The sequence below is a fragment of the Lampetra fluviatilis genome, chromosome 44, assembly GCF_964198595.1.
Source record: "Lampetra fluviatilis chromosome 44, kcLamFluv1.1, whole genome shotgun sequence".
In the NCBI taxonomy this organism is placed as follows: Eukaryota; Metazoa; Chordata; class Hyperoartia; order Petromyzontiformes; family Petromyzontidae; genus Lampetra; species Lampetra fluviatilis.
Window position 1 is genome coordinate 5,401,951 of NC_136318.1, and position 22,531 is coordinate 5,424,481.

Sequence of the window (22,531 nt, forward strand, 5' to 3'; positions counted from 1 at the left end):
ACCATCCCCCCCCCGCATCTCCTTGTTACAGCTCCACGTGCCGCTGCTGCCGCTGCTGCTGCTGCCGCTGCTCTAGAGAGAGAGAGCGCCGATTTGAGGCCTCAGCTCCGGCGTGTGATGATGTGGGTGAGTGGGTGAGCGGGGCAAGTGCTGTTCGCGACTCAAAGACAAAGATCCCCCGTGTAGCCTTAACAGACTGTTGGGGCAAGTGCTGTTAGCGAGCACCTATAAAGGCCAGCACTGTGGCACACGAGGGGGTGGGTGGCCAGCACCACGCCCGGCCGCCTTTGTCTCCCCCCCCAGCGGCGATGTTTACACATCGCACCGGGTTACTCATTTGAGGCTGAGTCGACCTAGGGGAGGCCCAGGACCGGTTCAGATAATCGTCACTGGGTGTTGGTGGCCGTGAGCGGGAATCGAACTCGGGTCGCCGGGTTCGTAGCGCAGCGTAGCGCTAACCGCTGCGCCACCGCTCCCAATTCGCGACACACACGCGCGCACACACACACATATATACCCGCACTGACCAGAGTGGGGAAGTATGGCTTAAATTACCTCGTATGAACCCGATAAGGGAGTTTTAGGCCTTCGTGCAGCAGTGGATTGACGACAATTTTACCTGTGATAATTGCGTGATCATAGAAGATTGTTAGAAATATAGATGCGTGTGTCTGCGTGATGTGTGTAATTACATATATATACAGTCGGCAAGTACAAACAAGGTACAACAATTTAAATGATCCTCAAGGCGGTCACCCCGGGGTCTCAAATAATACAAAATGGGCCGAGGCAATTCAATGTTGGTATTTCTGGGACACACTAGTTTTGTTCCCAGGGGTGTACTTCACTCCACGACTAGGGCACCGATCAATCCGACATCGGTGCGACACTCCGCGATGTCGAAACGCAGCGAGGACGATTGCGCCGAGACCCCGAACCTGCTCGCGGTACGCACCGTGGTTCAAGTTCAAGTTTCATTTATTAGGTGTAGCCCTGTGAGCCATTCGGCTCTTGAATCGGGTGCAACCGCAACAAACAAAAAACAAAAACATGAACAAAAAAACATCTTAAAGTGAATATGTGACTAAAGTGCAAACAGAAAATCTAAGAAAAGACAGCAAAATATTGCAGGAAAAGCACCGTACACCAACGCTGTGTGCAAAAATCCCAGTGGGATGCAAGTCAAACAACAACAACAACCACAAGACAACTTAGATTAAGGCCATCAGTCTAACTCTGTACTACAACAAACAAACATGGCTAAACCAACAAACTTTTCGAAAATCACCAAAATAAAGCCATAATAGCAATGTAACAGTGATCATAGGAACTGTGACCGAATTATAGCCTTAACAGACTGTAGGGGCAAGTGCTGTTAGCGAGCACCTATAAAGGCCGGAACGGTACACGAGGGGGTAGGTGGCCAGCACCACGCCCGACCGCCATTGTCTTCCCAGTGGCGATGTTTACACACCGCACCAGGTACTCATTTAAGGCTGAGTCGACCTAGGGGAGGCCCAGGACCGGTTCAGATAATCGTCACTGGTGTTAGCCGTGAGCGGGAATCGAACCCGGGTCGCCAAGTTCATAGCGCAGCGCGCTAACCGCTACACTACCGCTCCCCACACACACACAGACACACACACAGACACACACACAGACACACACACAGACACACACACAGACACACACACAGACACACACACAGACACACACACAGACACACACACAGACACACACACACATGCACGTACACGTGACTATTGCAAACATTAGCACACACGAACGTACGCGCGCTCATCTTGTTGTTGTTGTTGTGTGTTCAGGACGCATTACATCAAACATTCCTGCACACACCTCCGATAAGCACGGTTGGCTACGTGCTGTGCGAAAGAAGTTCAACACACACACACACGCACACGCGCACACACATACACGCACACACACACACACGCGCACACACACACACGCACACGCGCACACACACACACGCACACACACACATGCAGGCAACTCAGATCAACACACACGTCAACACAGGCACACACACGCACACGCACACACACACACACACACGCACACACGCACACACACACACGCGCACACACGCACACACGCGCACACACGCACACACACACACGCGCACACGCACACACACGCGCACACACGCACACACACACACGCACACTCACACACACACGCACACACACGCACACGCACACACACACACGCACACACACGCACACACGCACACACACACGCACACACACACGCACACACACACGCACACACACACACGCAGGTAACTCAGATCAACACACATGTTAACACACACCCCAACACACAGAAGCACTCATATACACAAAGATCCCCCGTGTAGCCTGCACAGGCTGTTGGGGCAAGTGCAGTTCGCGAGCATCACCTATGAAGGCCGGCACGGCACACGAGGGGGTGGGGGGGGGGTGGTCAGCACCACGCCCGGCCGCCTTTGTCTCCCCAGTTGCGATGTTTACTGCGCAGCACCATACTTTAACACACATGCAGACAGTCACACACGCATGCAGTACATGGACGCAGACCACAACAAACACACACACATCGCGACACACGGATGTACAGATGCGTCAACACAATCACAAGTATACATTTAGTAACACACGTACACTTCTTCTTGGTTCTTTCGGTAAAGTCACGTAGAAGGGAAATAATTAAGTAATAAAAATTAAACATAATAAAATACAATTCTCACGACGTTTCGTTCACAACGCAGCAGCCATCCTCAGGTGAAGAACAGGTCTTCAGGCGCTGTCTTTCCGGCAGACCTGTTCTTCACCTGAGGACGGCTGCTTGCGTTGTGGCCGAAACGTCGTGAGAATTTTATTTTATTATGTTTTATTTTTATTACTTAATTATTTCCCTTCTACGTGACTTTACCGAAAGAACCAAGAAGATGAATCCCTGCAGTCACGAAAGCTTTAAATCGAAATTTACATATACACTTGTACAATAAGCACTTGTGCATTCACACACAAATACAAACATGTACACATGAACACGCACACACATTAACACTCACACACGTAACATGAACACACACGTATCGATTAGGACACAATAAATATACACATACAAAACAAATTAACACAAAAAGCAGACACACACGAACGCATATATGAATATATGTACATATTAACACAAACGTGTACATACACACGTGAACATTTAGATGCACACACATACACGTATGCATTAACAACAACAACCGCTATTCGCCACTAAGTGGCGGTGACGTCACCACGACGCTTGTACCAGGCGATGTGCACCTTGAGACCACGTGAAGTGTCGAACGCCCGCTGGCAGGAGGTCACGGGGCAAACCCAGGTGCCACGGGTCGACTGACCGAGATGACCGAGATGACTGGCTGATGCACCACCTGTGCCCCCTACTGTGCCAACTTGCTGTGATTTATCCACCCGGCACTCCACTCGTTGTTGTGAGAGTCGCTCCTCCACCCTCCGTTGTTTTTGGAGGGCGACTGCCTCCAACTGGCCAGTAGCGTCCTTTACGAGCCTCCTCCACTGAGGCCGATCTTGACACCGCTGGTACCGGTCCACTCAGCTCCACATCCTCCTGTACCACATCACCCCATCTCTTCTCTAGCCCGTGCCGCGCCCGTTTAGCCCCCTCTATCCGGCCGAACAAAAGCTGTTTAGGCATGCGGTGGCTGGGCATGCGGGCTACATGATCCAGCCAATGCAGTCTTGCCTACCGGAGGAGCTCACCGATGGGACTTTGTCCAGATCTTTCAAAGATTTGTGAGTTCCTCACACAATCCAGCCTGGTTAAACCCAGGATGGATCGTCGGCAGGCCAGCCTAAATGTTTCTAACCGGCGAAGATGCTCCATTAGGGGGGTCCACGTTTCGCAAGCGTAGAGAAGGGAGGGAATGACTGTGGCCGAGAGGACCTGAATCTTCATGCGGAGCGACAGACCAGGTAGCTTCCACACAGCGTTACGCAACTGATGAAAATATATTGCCGCTCGACTGATTCGGAGTGAGACCTCTGCTGTTAAACTGGAGCCGGCCATAAGCACACTGCCCAGGTATGGGAAACTCTTTCCACAACTGCCCCATCACCGATCGGGAGTTGTGTGGGTGGAGTGTCCGATGGTACAAAATACCCAGACAGGTGCTTAGTTTTGGTGGGGCTGATGGTAAGGCCCCAGTCTCAGCAGCATCGTCTCCAAATCCTCCTCTGAATGAGCAGCTATTACCAAATCATCGGCATACTTAACGTGGTTGACCAATAGAGAGCCATCCCTTGATCGCACCCGGGCATCGATCAGCCTCCCATTATATCACGAACTACGCGGTCAAAATAGATGTTAAATAATGTGGGAGCCAGAGGACATCCCTGTCGCACCTCAAGGTGAACAGAGAAAGGCTCCGACTCCCAGCCACGTAGTTTTCCTCGGGCCCGCTCACCATCATGAAGGTCCTTAATGATCGTGAACAGAGGGTCAGGGACTCCGAAAGCACGAAGAACAACCCAGAGCCCAGGCCTACTGATGGTATCATAGGCCTTGACCAGGTCAATAAAGCAGAGATGTAGGTTTTGTTGGACTTCCCTACACCTCTGCTGCAGCAGACGGACAGAAAATATGGCATCTGCGCATTGGGGCTCTGCAAATCTGCAAACTTGTTCCTGGGGGTGATGGTAATAGGTGTGGTGCTGCAGGTTACTTTTTTATGGAGTTAAAGAGTGATTTGTGATCGCGGGCCATTGAGGCACTCCATCTCCTCAGCAACCACCACCCATCCTTGAAGTGCCCCATGGCTCTCCGAACCTCCGAGTGAAGGCTGCGGTAAACCTCCTCATTCTCCAACGTGGGATGCTGTAGCCGATGAAAGTGGGCCTGTCGCTTTTTCTCAGGCAGCCTGAACACCTCCTCTGTCAGCCAGGGTCTCTGGGGAGGTCTGGACCGTGTACCAAAGCAGCCATTGCAGCTGCATGAGCCACAGTCCTAAACCTCGCCCATTTCCCCTCGACATCAGAAGGAGTGGGGGGCGATGCCAACCCCAGCTGCAAGCCATGATGAAATTTTCGCTTGCAACTTTCATCAGCTAGCTGAGACCAGGCCACCTTAGGTTTGAATGGGGTCCTGGGTGTACACCCACCACCAGAGTGGAAGAATGGCAGGCGCATCTTACAGATGACAAGTCGATGGTCAGTGGGCAGATCAGCTCCACGGTAGGCCCTGGTGTCAAGGACATGGGCTCGCATCCGCTGGTCCGTCACTATGTAGTCCAGCAGATGTTCTTGCTTGGACCCGGCATGCATCCATGATGTTGTGTGGATGCGCCAATGCCGGAACAGCGTGTTGGTAATTAAAAGCCCATGGGCTGCACAAAAATCTAGTAGACTCCTGCCGTTGTTATTGAGCTGATCTGGCCCATGCCTTGCAATGACTTCAGACCAGGTGCCAGCATCATGTCCAACTCGGGCATTGAAGTCACCCAACAAGATGACTCTGTCCTGAGTGGCCACTTTAGCCAGCACCTGTGACTGGTCATAGCAGCCATTTGACTCATCGGCCTTGCCTGCATCCCTCCACGGATGTTCGTCTTCGGTGGGGGCATAAGTAACCACGACCACCACTCCTCACCTCTGGTTGATGGGAAGGCGAGCTCAAAGTAGCCTGGGGCTTACAGCTTCCCACACCTCACCGCTACGCTTCCACGCCCCCTTCATTGTTTCGTTCAGAAGAAGAGCCACTCCCTGTTGTTTGGCAGTCTCCTGCCCCGAGTGGAGGACTGTCCACTGCTCATGGTGGCAGGAGCCAGAGCCGGTCCACCAGACCTCCTGAATACCACAGAGATCCAGGCAGTACCGGTCCAGCTCCCAACAGAGGAGTGGCAGCCTCTCCTCCGCAGTGAGCGTTCGAACATTCCACGTGGCCACCCGTAGTGGTTTTTTGTTGTTTCTGGAGTAGCCCCGAGGGTAAAGATTCAGTCTCTTGGCTCCGCCAAATAGGGTTTGGCCAGGAGACGTCATAGACGCCTGTCCCCCCGGGGCCTCTGGCACAAGCTTATTAATTACATGAACACACATACATTCTCACACATATATACATACTCAGAAGAATGTTGGGGAAAGCACTGTTAGCGAGCACCTATGAAGGCCGAAACGGCACACAAGGGGGTGGGTGGCCAGCAGCACGCCCGGCCGCCTTTGTCTCCCAAGTGGAGATGTCTACACGCCGTACCAGGTACTCATTTGAGGCTGAGTCGACCTAGTGGTGGCCCAGGACCGTTTCAGATAATCGTCACTCCTGGTGTTGGCCGTGAACTCGGGTCGCCGGGCAGTGCGCTCACAGCTACACTCCTGCTCCTTCCCACACATTGAGACACACACACAGTGACACACACACAGTGACACACACACAGTGACACACACACAGTGACACACACACAGTAACACACACACAGTAACACACACACAGTGACACACACACAGTAACACACACACAGTGACACACACACAGTGACACACACACAGTGACACACACACAGTGACACACACACAGTAACACACACACAGTAACACACACACAGTAACACACACACAGTGACACACACACAGTAACACACACACAGTGACACACACACAGTGACACACACACAGTGACACACACACAGTGACACACACACAGTGACACACACACAGTAACACACACACAGTGACACACACACAGTAACACACACACAGTAACACACACACAGTAACACACACACAGCAACACACACATTAACACACACAGTAACACACACACACAGTAACACACACACACACAGTAACACACACACAGTGACACACACACAGTGACACACACACAGTGACACACACACAGTAACACACACACAGCAACACACACATTAACACACACAGTAACACACACACACAGTAACACACACACAGTGACACACACACAGTAACACACACACAGTAACACACACACAGTAACACACACACACAGTGACACACACACAGTAACACACACACAGTGACACACACACAGTAACACACACACAGCAACACACACACAGTGACACACACACAGTAACACACACACAGTGACACACACACAGTAACACACACACAGCAACACACACATTAACACACACACAGTGACACACACACAGTAACACACACACAGTGACACACACACAGTGACACACACACAGTGACACACACACAGTAACACACACACAGCAACACACACACAGTGACACACACACAGCAACACACACACATTAACACACACACAGTGACACACACACAGCAACACACACACAGTGACACACACACAGCAACACACACACAGTGACACACACACAGTGACACACACACAGTAACACACACACAGCAACACACACACAGTGACACACACACAGTGACACACACACAGTAACACACACACAGTGACACACACACAGTAACACACACACAGTGACACACACACAGTGACACACACACAGTAACACACACACAGTGACACACACACAGTGACACACACACAGTAACACACACACAGTGACACACACACAGTAACACACACACATTAACACACACACAGTGACACACACACAGTAACACACACACACATTAACACACACAGTGACACACACACAGTAACACACACACAGTGACACACACACACAGTGACACACACACAGTGACACACACACAGTAACACACACACAGTGACACACACACAGTAACACACACACACACACAATGACACACACACAGTAACACACACACAGTGACACACACACACATTAACACACACACAGTGACACACACACAGTAACACACACACAGTGACACACACACACATTAACACACACACAGTAACACACACACATTAACACACACACAGTAACACACACACACAGTAACACACACACAGTGACACACACACAGTGACACACACACAGTAACACACACACAGTGACACACACACAGTGACACACACACAGTGACACACTCACAGTAACACACACACAGTGACACACACACAGTAACACACACACAGTGACACACACACAGTGACACACACAGTAACACACACACAGTGACACACACACAGTGACACACACACAGTGACACACACACAGTGACACACACAGTAACACACACACAGTGACACACACACAGTGACACACACACACAGTAACACACACACAGTGACACACACACAGTGACACACACACAGTAACACGCACACAGTGACACACACACAGTGACACACACACAGTAACACACACACAGTAACACACACACAGTGACACACACACAGTAACACACACACAGTGACACACACACAGTGACACACACACAGTGACACACACACAGTAACACACACACAGTGACACACACACAGTGACACACACACAGTAACACACACACAGTAACACACACACAGTGACACACACACAGTAACACACACACAGTGACACACACACAGTGACACACACAGTAACACACACACAGTGACACACACACAGTAACACACACACAGTGACACACACACAGTGACACACACACAGTAACACACACACAGTAACACACACACAGTGACACACACACAGTAACACACACACAGTGACACACTCACAGTAACACACACACAGTGACACACACACAGTGACACACACAGTAACACACACACAGTGACACACACACAGTAACACACACACAGTGACACACACACAGTAACACACACACAGTGACACACACACAGTAACACACACACAGTGACACACACACAGTGACACACACACAGTAACACACACACAGTGACACACACACAGTGACACACACAGTAACACACACACAGTGACACACACACAGTGACACACACACAGTGACACACACAGTAACACACACACAGTGACACACACACAGTAACACACACACAGTGACACACACACAGTGACACACACACAGTAACACACACACAGTGACACACACAGTAACACACACACAGTGACACACACAGTAACACACACACAGTGACACACACACAGTGACACACACACAGTAACACACACACAGTGACACACACACAGTAACACACACACAGTGACACACACAGTAACACACACACAGTAACACACACACAGTGACACACACACAGTAACACACACACAGTGACACACACACAGTGACACACACACACAGTAACACACACACAGTGACACACACACAGTGACACACACACAGTAACACGCACACAGTGACACACACACAGTGACACACACACAGTAACACACACACAGTGACACACACACAGTGACACACACAGTAACACACACACAGTGACACACACACAGTGACACACACACAGTAACACACACACAGTGACACACACACAGTAACACACACACAGTGACACACACACAGTGACACACACACAGTGACACACACACAGTAACACACACACAGTGACACACACACAGTAACACACACACAGTAACACACACACACATTAACACACACACAGTAACACACACACAGCAACACACACACAGTGACACACACACAGTAACACACACACAGTGACACACACAGTAACACACACACAGTAACACACACACAGTGACACACACACAGTAACACACACACAGTGACACACACACAGTGACACACACACACAGTAACACACACACAGTGACACACACACAGTGACACACACACAGTAACACGCACACAGTGACACACACACAGTGACACACACACAGTAACACACACACAGTGACACACACACAGTGACACACACAGTAACACACACACAGTGACACACACACAGTGACACACACACAGTAACACACACACAGTGACACACACACAGTAACACACACACAGTGACACACACACAGTGACACACACACAGTGACACACACACAGTAACACACACACAGTGACACACACACAGTAACACACACACAGTAACACACACACACATTAACACACACACAGTAACACACACACAGCGACACACACACAGTGACACACACACAGTGACACACACACAGTGACACACACACAGTGACACACACACAGCAACACACACACAGTGACACACACACACACACAATGACACACACACAGTAACACACACAGTAACACACACACAGTGACACACACAGTAACACACACACAGTAACACACACACAGTGACACACACAGTAACACACACACAGTAACACACACACAGTGACACACACACAGTGACACACACACAGTGACACACACACAGTGACACACACAGTGACACACACAGTGACACACACACAGTAACACACACACAGTGACACACACACAGTGACACACACACAGTGACACACACACAGTGACACACACACAGTAACACACACACAGCGACACACACACAGTGACACACACACAGTGACACACACACAGTGACACACACACAGTGACACACACACAGTAACACACACACAGCAACACACACACACATTAACACACACACAGTGACACACACACAGTGACACACACACAGTGACACGCACACAGTAACACGCACACAGTGACACACACACAGTGACACACACACAGTAACACACACACAGTGACACACACACAGTGACACACACAGTGACACACACACAGTGACACACACACAGTAACACACACACAGTGACACACACACAGTAACACACACACAGTGACACACACACAGTGACACACACACAGTGACACACACACAGTGACACACACACAGTAACACACACACAGTGACACACACACAGTAACACACACACAGTAACACACACACACATTAACACACACACAGTAACACACACACAGCAACACACACACAGTGACACACACACAGTGACACACACACAGTGACACACACACAGTAACACACACACAGTGACACACACACAGTAACACACACACAGTAACACACACACACATTAACACACACAGTGACACACACACAGTAACACACACACAGTAACACACACACAGTGACACACACACAGTAACACACACACAGCAACACACACACAGTAACACACACACACACAGTAACACACACACAGTAACACACACACAGTGACACACACACAGTAACACACACACATTAACACACACACACACAGTAACACACACACAGTAACACACACACAGTGACACACACACAGCAACACACACACAGTGACACACACACACACAGTAACACACACACAGTAACACACACACACACAGTAACACACACACAGTAACACACACACAGTGACACAAAGATCCCCCGTATAGCCTTAACAGACTGTAGGGGCAAGTGCTGTTAGCGAGCACCTATGAAGGCCAGAACGGTATACGAGGGGGTGGGTGGCCAGCACCACGCCCGACCGCCTTTGTCTCCCCAGTGACGATGTTTACACACCTCACCAGGTACTCATTTGAGGCTGAGTCGACCTAGGGGAGGCCGGGACCGGTTCAGGTAATCGTCACTGGTGTTGGCCGTGAGCGGGAATCGAACTCGTGTCGCCAGGTTCATAGCGCAGCGCGCTAACCGCTACACTACCGCTCCCCACTGCATACACACATACAGACACACACACAGTGACACACACACAGTAACACACACACAGTGACACACACACAGTGACACACACACAGTGACACACACACAGTGACACACACACAGTGACACACACACAGTGACACACACACAGACACACACACAGTGACACACACACAGTAACACACACACAGTGACACACACACAGTGACACACACACAGTGACACACACACAGTGACACACACACAGTGACACACACACAGTGACACACACACAGACACACACACAGTGACACACACACAGTAACACACACACAGTGACACACACACAGTGACACACACACAGTGACACACACATAGTGACACACACAGTGACACACACACAGTGACACACACACAGTAACACACACAGTAACACACACACAGTGACACACACACAGTAACAGACACACAGTAACACACACACAGTGACACACACACAGTGACACACACACAGTGACACACACACAGTAACACACACACAGTGACACACACACAGTAACAGACACACAGTAACACACACACAGTGACACACACACAATGACACACACACAGTAACACACACACAGTAACACACACACAGTGACACACACACACACACAATGACACACACACAGTAACACACACACAGTGACACACACACAGTGACACACACACAGTAACACACACACAGCAACACACACACAGTGACACACACACAGTAACACACACACACACACAATGACACACACACAGTAACACACACACAGTAACACACACACAGTGACACACACACAGTGACACACACACAGTAACACACACACAGTGACACACACACAGTAACACACACACAGTGACACACACACAGTAACAGACACACAGTAACACACACACAGTGACACACACACAGTGACACACACACACAGTGACACACACACAGTGACACACACACAGTAACACACACACAGTAACACACACACACACAGTGACACACACACAGTGACACACACACAGTAACACACACACACACACAATGACACACACACAGTAACACACACACAGTAACACACACACAGTGACACACACACAGTAACACACACACAGTAACACACACACAGTGACACACACACAGTGACACACACAGTAACACACACACAGTGACACACACACAGTGACACACACACAGTGACACACACACAGTGACACACACACAGCGACACACACACAGTGACACACACACAGTAACACACACACAGTAACACACACACAGTGACACACACACAGTAACACACACACAGTGACACACACGTATACAAACCAACTAAGATCCCCCGTATAGCCTTAACAGACTGTAGGGGCAAGTGCTGTTAGCGAGCACCTATGAAGGCCGGAACGGTACACGAGGGGGTGGGTGGCCAGCACCACGCCCGGCCAATAGCAATGTGTTGCTACACACCGCGACACCAGGTACTCATTTGAGGCTGAGCCGACCTAGGGGAGGCCCAGTATCGGTTCAAACAATCGTCACTGCTGTTGGGTTCATAGCGCAGCGCGCTAACCACTACACCAGGTACTCATTTGAGGCTGAGCCGACCTAGGGGAGGCCCAGTATCGGTTCAAACAATCGTCACTGCTGTTGGGTTCATAGCGCAGCGCGCTAACCACTACACCAGGTACTCATTTGAGGCTGAGCCGACCTAGGGGAGGCCCAGTATCGGTTCAAACAATCGTCACTGCTGTTGGGTTCATAGCGCAGCGCGCTAACCACTACACCAGGTACTCATTTGAGGCTGAGCCGACCTAGGGGAGGCCCAGTATCGTTTCAAACAATCGTCACTGCTGTTGGGTTCATAGCGCAGCGCGCTAACCACTACACCAGGTACTCATTTGAGGCTGAGCCGACCTAGGGGAGGCCCAGTATCGGTTCAAACAATCGTCACTGCTGTTGGGTTCATAGCGCAGCGCGCTAACCACTACACCAGGTACTCATTTGAGGCTGAGCCGACCTAGGGGAGGCCCAGTATCGGTTCAAACAATCGTCACTGCTGTTGGGTTCATAGCGCAGCGCGCTAACCACTACACAACCGCTCACGCACGCGTACATTAACGCACGCACACACGCACGCACAGGCACACACGCACACGCGCACATTTGGACACACACGTCAACTCACGTGTTCCCCGTTTCTTAGAAATCCTCCAAAGTCTCTCTCACGAGCTTGCCAACAACACTCGGCTGCCACCAGCTGCAGACAAAACCCGGCGCGGCTCAGCGCGTCGCGGATCCGGAGCGTCCAGTCCGGTGCCAAATCTTCCCGGATCGCAATCTCCGCTCGCCCGCGTGGAGTGGTGGTGTGGTGGTTGTGGTGGTTGTGGTGGTGTGGTGGTGTGGTGGTGTGGTGGTGTGGTGGTGTGTTGTGGTGTGGTGGGAACGCTGTCACAAAGTGCCGCTGGCCAGCACCTATTATAGCTCGGTCGTGAAGAAGCAGTGCGCTAAGGGAGCGGACGCACCACACACCACGACCACCACACATCACCACACACCACCACCTCCACACATCACCACCACCACACACCACCACCTCCACCACACACCACCACACACCACCACCACCTTCACCACACACCACCACACACCACCACCACACATCACCACCACCACACACCACCACCACCTTCACCACACACCACCACACACCACCACCACACATCACCACCACCACACACCACCACCACCTCCACCACACACCACCACACACCACCACAACACATCACCACCACCACACACCACCACCACCTCCACCACACACCACCACACACCACCACCACCACCTCCACCACACACCACCACACATCACCTCCACCACACACCACCACCACCTTCACCATACACCACCACACACCACCACCACCACCTACACCACCACACACCACCACCACACACCACCACACACCACCACCACCATACACCACCACACACCACCACCACACATCACCACCACCACACACCACCACCACCTTCACCACACACCACCACACACCACCACCTCCACACATCACCACCACCACACACCACCACCACCTTCACCACACACCACCACACACCACCACCACCCCACACCACCACCACCACACCCCACCACCACACACCACCACCACACACCACCACCACACACCACCACACACCACCACCACCACACCCCACCTCCACCACCACCCCATCGCCCCCCAAGTGCACTCCGTCGTGGAAACGACACCACCACCACCGCCGCCGCCACGAATGGTTACTCCAGTTTAGGCTAAGTTGACCTAGAGGAGCTCCACGTGAATCCGCGTTGTAATTAACACCGTCGGTGGGATTTTTTTCTTCCAAATATGAAACTGCTGGTGGCCTCAAGGCAAGAAGAGAGCCTGAACAGACTGTTGGAGCAAGTGCTGTTAGCGAGCACCTATGAAGGCCGGTACAGTACAGGAGGGGTGGGTGGCCAGCACCACGCCCGCCCGCCTTTGTCTCCACAGTGGCGATGTTTCTACACAGCATCAGGTACTCATTTGAGGCTGAGTCGACCTAGGGGAGGCCCAGGACCGGTTCGCACAATTATCATCAGTGGTGTTGACCGTGAGTAGGGATCGAACCCGAGGTGGCCGGATTTGTAGCGCAGTGCGTTAACCGCTATGCCACCGCTCCCCACCACTGTACACCACCACCACCACACACCACCACCACCACCAGCACACACCACCATACACCAGCACACACCACCACCACACACCACCACACACCACATCACCACCACATACCACCACCACACACCACCACCACACACCACCACCGCACACCACCACCACACACCACCACTGCACACCACCACAACCACCACACACCACCACCACACACCACCACCACACACCACCACCACACACCACCACCACACACCACCACCGCACACCACCACCACACACCACCACCACACACCACCACTGCACACCACCACAACCACCACACACCACCACCACACACCACCACCACACACCACCACTGCACACCACCACAACCACCACACACCACCACCACACACCACCACCACACACCACCACCACACACCACCACAACCACCACACACCACCACCACACACCACCACCACACACCACGGCACACCACCACCACACACCACCACACACCACCACCACACACCACCACCACCACCACCGCACACCACCACCACCGCACACCCCATCGCAGTGTCCCGGGAACGAGATGAAGCCACAATGGACGGTGGCTGCCAAAACAATTCTCGGAATGGTGTTCCGGACTGTTCCGGCTAAAAGGAAAGCGCCGAGTTTCCATGAATTTCAAAAATAAAAACCCACCACGAATCCGGGACACAACCAGCATCTACCGGAGGATCATTTCGCTGTAAGGGATAACCCCGATTATCTTAGGCGCAATCATAATAAAAATACTACTACTACCATTTGGAGCGAGTTCATAGAATATGTCACCAAAACAAAGAGGTCAAGGTCGTTTGCCGGAGTGACACCACAGTCATCGAAAATAGCGAAAGAGTCCAGCAGGGCGGTGAACTTTAAAATAAAAAATCACAACTCACGAACTCCATTGGAACCTTATTTGCCAGTAAAAAATATGATAATTGTTTTTTTACCCGTCAATCTGGCAACAAAACTGACACCTTTTTATGACAAGGTGTCATTTTTGCATAGACCAAAAAACATAACTCTGTTTATCAGAGTTATCTTCTTGGTTCTTTCGGTAAAGTCACGTAGAAGGGAAGTAATAAAATAATAAAAATAAAACATAATAAAATAATTCTCACGACGTTTCGGCCACAACGCAAGCAGCCGTCCTCAGGCTTTTCATTCAGACGCTGTCTCCCCGACAGACCTGGTCTTCACCTGAGGACGGCTGCTTGCGTTGAGGCCGAAACGTCGTGAGAATTATTTTATTATGTTTCATTTTTATTATTTTATTACTTCCCTTGTACGTGACTTTACCGAAACAACCAAGAAGATGAATCCCTGCAGTCACGAAAGCTTTAAATCGAAATATCAGAGTTATGTTTTTTGTTTGCATTATGGCTGCAGGTATTGTGGTCTAAGCAAACATGACTCCTTGTAAAAAAAAGGTGTCAGTTTTGTTGCCAAATAGAAGGGTAAAAAAACAATTATCAACTCACGAACTGTGCACGTGTACTGCAGACCAACTGGTCAGTATCGTAAACACAAAAGTCCCGCGACTAAAGAGTTTGCTGGGACAAATCATTAGCGGCGACGACGAACAGCCTAACAGCACAAAAAGTCATCTCGATTTGAAGTTTTCCGTAAAGTCACTTAGGTGTAAAATAAATTAAATGACGACGTTTCGGGCGCAACACAAGCGTCCGTCATCAGGTGGGACAATCACAGCAAGACACAATTTGTTTCCTGCTGATTTAATAGATTTTATTTTATACCTACGTGACTTTACCGAGAGCCCGAAAAGTACGTTCACAATGACTACGTTACGATCACCTCTTGACGTAAATTATAATCGGAGACCATTTGAGTTACTCTTTGATTTCGGCAGTCACGAAAGCTTCAAATCACTATTCATCTTCTTGGTTCTTTCGGTAAAGTCACGTAGAAGGGAAGAAATAAAATAATAAAAATAAAACATAATAAAATAATTCTCACGACGTTTCGGCCACAACGCAAGCAGCCGTCCTCAGGTGAAACCAGGTCTGTCGAGGCGACAGCGTCTGAAACGTCGTGAGAATTATTTTATTGTTTTATTTTTATTATTTTATTACTTCCCTTCTACGTGACTTTACCGAAAGAACCAAGAAGATGAATCCCTGCAGTCACGAAAGAAGCTTTAAATCGAAAAATCACTATTTGTGTTATTCGGATCTGGATGGTTCTTTGTCTGTGTTGAGTGGAGCTCAGCGTAAGGGATACGTTCGAGTTTAAACGTCTTAAAGTCACCCAGCTGACCACATTGAATATTCTCACGTATAGATTATGAGCAGTGTGTTTTTGTTTGCATGTTCGACACAAGTTCCGTGTGTGATTAATGCAGACATGATTCCTCGCAGAAGGCTTTCCATTTGGTATTTGAACATCTTGTATGGCCAGAAAGGATACAACCTATTCTTGTTTGTCCATTCTCACGTATACCGTTCCACGTATTTGCTATTCTTACATTCCCTGTATATATATACACAATTAAATTTCTGTACAGATTAAAACAAATGTGTTCTGACCCACGTGGACCTTACTTGAAAGGCTGCGTTATAAGTACCGTTTCAATCGGTCCCCAGTTAGACCGACCGATCCTTCGCGGGAGAACAGAAATTTTAGTTTTTTAAATCCATAATCTAGTTTTTTTTGGGGAGGGGTAGTTAGATCGCGTAAATATAAATGTCTCGTTAAACCCGCCACCACTCGACACAGCAAATTAGTAAGGGGTATGTCACGTAAACAGAACGTGGCAATTCGTGACTAGTACAGTTTAAAAAAAAAATTCACACCGATTCAATTCAACATTCGCAACGACGCGAAACGCTACGTACAAAAGTTGAACGTTAACGTCGTTAGAAGTGGTGTCCTTGTTCTGTTTCTACCCCGTCCCCCTGCAAAGTGTTTCTGGGAATGTCCATTTCTGGGGGGTGATTCTAGGAACGGTCTACAGGGCCCGTCGTGACGCATCTCTTTGCTCATCAACTCGAATTTATTTTCAAATACATAGAGATATACTTTATAATCTTTTGATTGCCAACTCGAGATGATGACGGTGGGGGTGGGTGGGATGGGGAGGGTCCTTCAAGCAACTCAAGTTTCGCCCGTCAACTGAGAGAATCCTGCAAGGGGCAATTCGGGACAACTCGCATTTCATGGACTTTGGTTGTTGTTGTTGTTGTTGTTATTGGACGTCTGTGAACAAACGCTTGATAGCTCATCGGATTCCTCCATTAATTCTAGATTTGAAGCTTTCGTGACTGCAAGGATTCATATTCTTAGGTTTTTTCGGTAAAGTCACGTAGGTAAAACATTAAAATTAATTTTATTATAATTATTATATTATTTTATTTTATTATTTTATTTTACTTTTATTAATTTTAATGTTTTACCTACGTGACTTTACCGAAAAAACCTAAGAATACGGATACCTCCAGTTTCTTCTGCGGAATCACGGTTGTTGTTGTTGCTGTTGTTGAACTGTACATACACCCCCGTAGGCCAAGTGTCAATTCAGCGACGTAATTGTAAGAGCCTGGAGGGAAAGAGGTGATGGCGAGTGCATTCCGACGCGGAGCTGTGCATCGCAAAGATAATTAACTCGTGCCAGGCTAGGTGCATGTCGAGGCCGTGTGAAGTGTCCCAACGGGCTAAGGCCAGAGGTCGCAAACGGGTTTTGATTCCTTACCCGTACCCGGCCGCACCAGGGTCGCAAACGGGTACCCGGGTATCGGGTAGGCTACGGGTATCGGGTACCCGATTGCGACCTCTGGCCAAGGCACAAAGACAAAGTACATCTCTCCCCCGTGTAGACTACATGGGCTGTTAGGGGCAAGTGCTGTTCGCGAAGGGAGGGCGCTGCACAGCGCAAGCACCACGCCCGACCGCCTTTGTCTCCCTCGCGGCGATCAGCACGGCTGGCTTACGTGTACGGCGCGAAAGAAATTCAACAGGCAAACATCGCGCAGCGCACCGGGCACGGTCATCGCTTGAAGCTGGAGGCCCAGGACCGGTTCTAGAGATAATCGCCACTCGGTGCTTGGTGTCCGTGGGCGCGAATCGAACTCAGGTTGCCGGGTTCGTAGCGTTTAGTGCCTGTGTGTCTGCGTGTGTGTAACGCGAACCGCTACAAAACACACAGCAAATTACACAGGAAGGCACACTCACTCTCAAGCACTTACAAAAGCACACACATACACAAGCAATCAATCACACACACACAGCTACGCATGCACTCAAGGACTCTCTCTCTCTCACACACACAACAAAGAAACAGATCCCCCGTATAGGCTGCACAGACTGTTGGGGCAAGTGCTGTTAGCGAGCAGCACTTATGAAGGCGGCCACGACACACGAGGGGGTGGGTGGCCAGCACTACGCCCGACCGCCTTTGTCTCCCCAGTGTCGATGATTACACATCGCATACCGGGTACTCATTTGAGGCTGAGTCGATCTAGAGGAGGAGGCCCAGGACCGGTTCAGATAATCGTCACCGATGTTGGCCGTGAGCGGTAATCGAACTCGGGACACGCCGGGTTCGTATCGCAGTGCGCTAACCGCTGCACCACCGATCTCGCACACAAAGACAAAGGTTCCCCCCCCCCCCATAGCCTTCACAGACTGTTGGGGCAAGTGCAGTTGGCGAGCACCTATTACGAGCGGAACGGTACGCCTATGATGGGGTTTGGTGTGGTCAGAACCACTCCGGGCCGCCTTTGTCTCCCTGGGGTGTTAGCGCTCTGAATTTTTGCCGACCCGCCCAAAATTGGGCGCGTGTCAAGAAGAGCTTCATAGCTCTTCGGATTTCCTTCAGTCTAAGTACAAATGTACGACGGTTTAAGGATGGGGCCTTCCGATCACCCCGGAGTTCACCCGATTGAGCCTGGACACTGGCTGGCGATGGGTGACCACTTTCACGGCATGCGGGAGGGGTGCGTTTTGTCAAATCCGCTGTTGAGTGAGGGCCTCCATTTGACCATACTTCACCACTTTGGCCAGTGCGGATCGGTGAAGGCGTGGAGCAGATTGTATATCGCTACCGTATATCACAACGCAGACCCGCGAGCCGCCTGTAACCCCAGCTATGCATATTGGTTGATCACCCAAGGACTAAGCAGGCTTTCGTCTGCTGTGTACGGACGTTGAATTTCTTTCGCACCGTACGTAGCCAACTGTGCTCATCGGAGGTTCAAGTTCATTTCAAGTTCATGTATTAGGTATAGCCCTGTGAGCCATTCGGCTCTTGAATCGGGTGCAACCGCAACAAACAAAAAACAAAAACATGAACAAGAAAACATCTTAAAGTGAATATGTGGTTTTTTTCGATTTAAAGCTTTCGTGACTGCAGGGATTCATCTTCTTGGTTCTTTCGGTAAAGTCACGTAGAATGGAAATAATAAAATAATAAAAATAAAACATAATAAAATTTCGATTTAAAGCTTTCGTGACTGCAGGGATTCATCTTCTTGGTTCTTTCGGTAAAGTCACGTAGAATGGAAATAAGAAATAATAAAATAATAAAAATAAAACATGATAAAATAATTCTCACGACGTTTCGGCCACAACGCAAGCAGCCGTCCTCATGTGGAGAACAGGTCTGTCGAGAAGACAGTCGAAAAACCTAATGGTCTGAACTCTGTCTTCTCGACAGACCTGTTCTTCACCTGAGGACGGCTGCTTGCGTTGTGGCCGAAACGTCGTGAGAATTATTTTATTATGTTTTATTTTTATTATTTTATTATTTCCATTCTACGTGACTTTACCGAAAGAACCAAGAAGGTGAATATGTGACTAAGTGCAAAGATAAAATCCAGGAAAAGACAGATGATTGCTATGTATACTCCAAATTGAGTACATTTGTGTTATTGAATCATTTTTAAAATGTGTTGAATTATGACACTGCCACACGGTGGCTACGCTTGCAAACTTCGTCGGTGGGGGTCTTTAACTCGGGCGGCCGGGGGATTTGAACCGTGAACGTCTACAACAAGCGGCGAGCGCTGGGTCATGTCTGTGGGTCTCAGATCAAGTTCAAGTTTCAAGTTAATGTATTAGGTATAGCCCTGTGAGCCATTCGGCTCTTGAATCGGGTGCAACCGCAACAAACAAAAAATAAAAGCATTCACAAGAAAACATCTTAAAGTGAATATGTGACTAAGTGCAAACAGAAAATCCAAGAAAAGACAGCAAAATAGTGCAGAAAAAAATTAACCCGTAAAAAAAAGTTTTTCACTCTAAATCCTTTATATGCGTGGCGGCTAGAGTCCTCTCGTCCTCTGGCTTGAAATGGCTGCCACCTATGAATTAGATGATTGCCCGCCACCATTAAGCAATTGGTAATTAAATATTTAAAAAAATTCCTAAAAAGTGTAACATTTTGGAAAACAATTTTCACGAAAATTAATTGTCACGCACAACGAGTCTGTGTGGAAAATGTCAGCTCGATTGGATCACGGGAAGTGGGTTAAAAAACGACCAAAAGATTTGCACGGTCGTAAGCAAGCAAGCAAGCACGCAAGCACGCAAGCAAGCGAACTTAATACAAGTAAACCCGTAACAAGTAAACCCGTAAAAACAAAGTTTTTCACTATAAATCCTTTATATGCGTGGCGGCTAGAGTCCTCTCGTCCTCTGGCTTGAGATGGCTGCCACCTATGGGTCAGATGATTGTCTGCCACCATTAAGCAATTGGTAATTAAATATTTAATTTGTTTTCCCTAAACAGTGTAAAATTTTGGATTTTTTTCACGAAAATTAATTGTCACACACAACGAGTCGGTGTGGAAAATATCAGCTCGATTGGATCACGGGAAGTGGGTTAAAAAACGAGCGAAAGATTTGCACGGTCCTAAGCAAGCAAGCGAACTTAATATAAAGGATTTAAAAATATATTCGCCTGTGGAGGACGCGGGGATCGATCCCGCGACCTTTGGCATGGGAAGCGAGGGCGCTACCAACTGCGCTACTCCGCCACGGCCTGTGGAGGGGTGACGCTCTGGGCTCTTACACTCTGACGTTCAGCCAAAGCCATGAATGCGTTCTATTTGAATATATGTAAAATCAATTTTTCTTGCCTAAAAAGTGTAAAATTTTGAGAATTTTTTTTCACGAACAATAATTGTCTGGCACAACGAGTCTGTGTGGGAAATGTCAGCT

The 22,531-nt window shown here is 49.3% G+C and overlaps 1 protein-coding gene across 1 annotated transcript in view; it reads left to right on the forward strand.

The window, feature by feature from the left end:
• Positions 1–896: 896 nt before the first annotated feature.
• The window catches only part of LOC144947151 (uncharacterized), a 35,430-nt gene continuing 13,795 nt past the window's right edge, over positions 897–22,531 (forward strand). Inside the window, exons 1-2 of the mRNA XM_078876345.1 lie at positions 897–947; positions 13,833–13,942. Of these exons, the coding sequence (XP_078732471.1) occupies positions 897–947; positions 13,833–13,942 (161 nt within the window). The remainder of the gene's footprint in view (positions 948–13,832; positions 13,943–22,531) is intronic.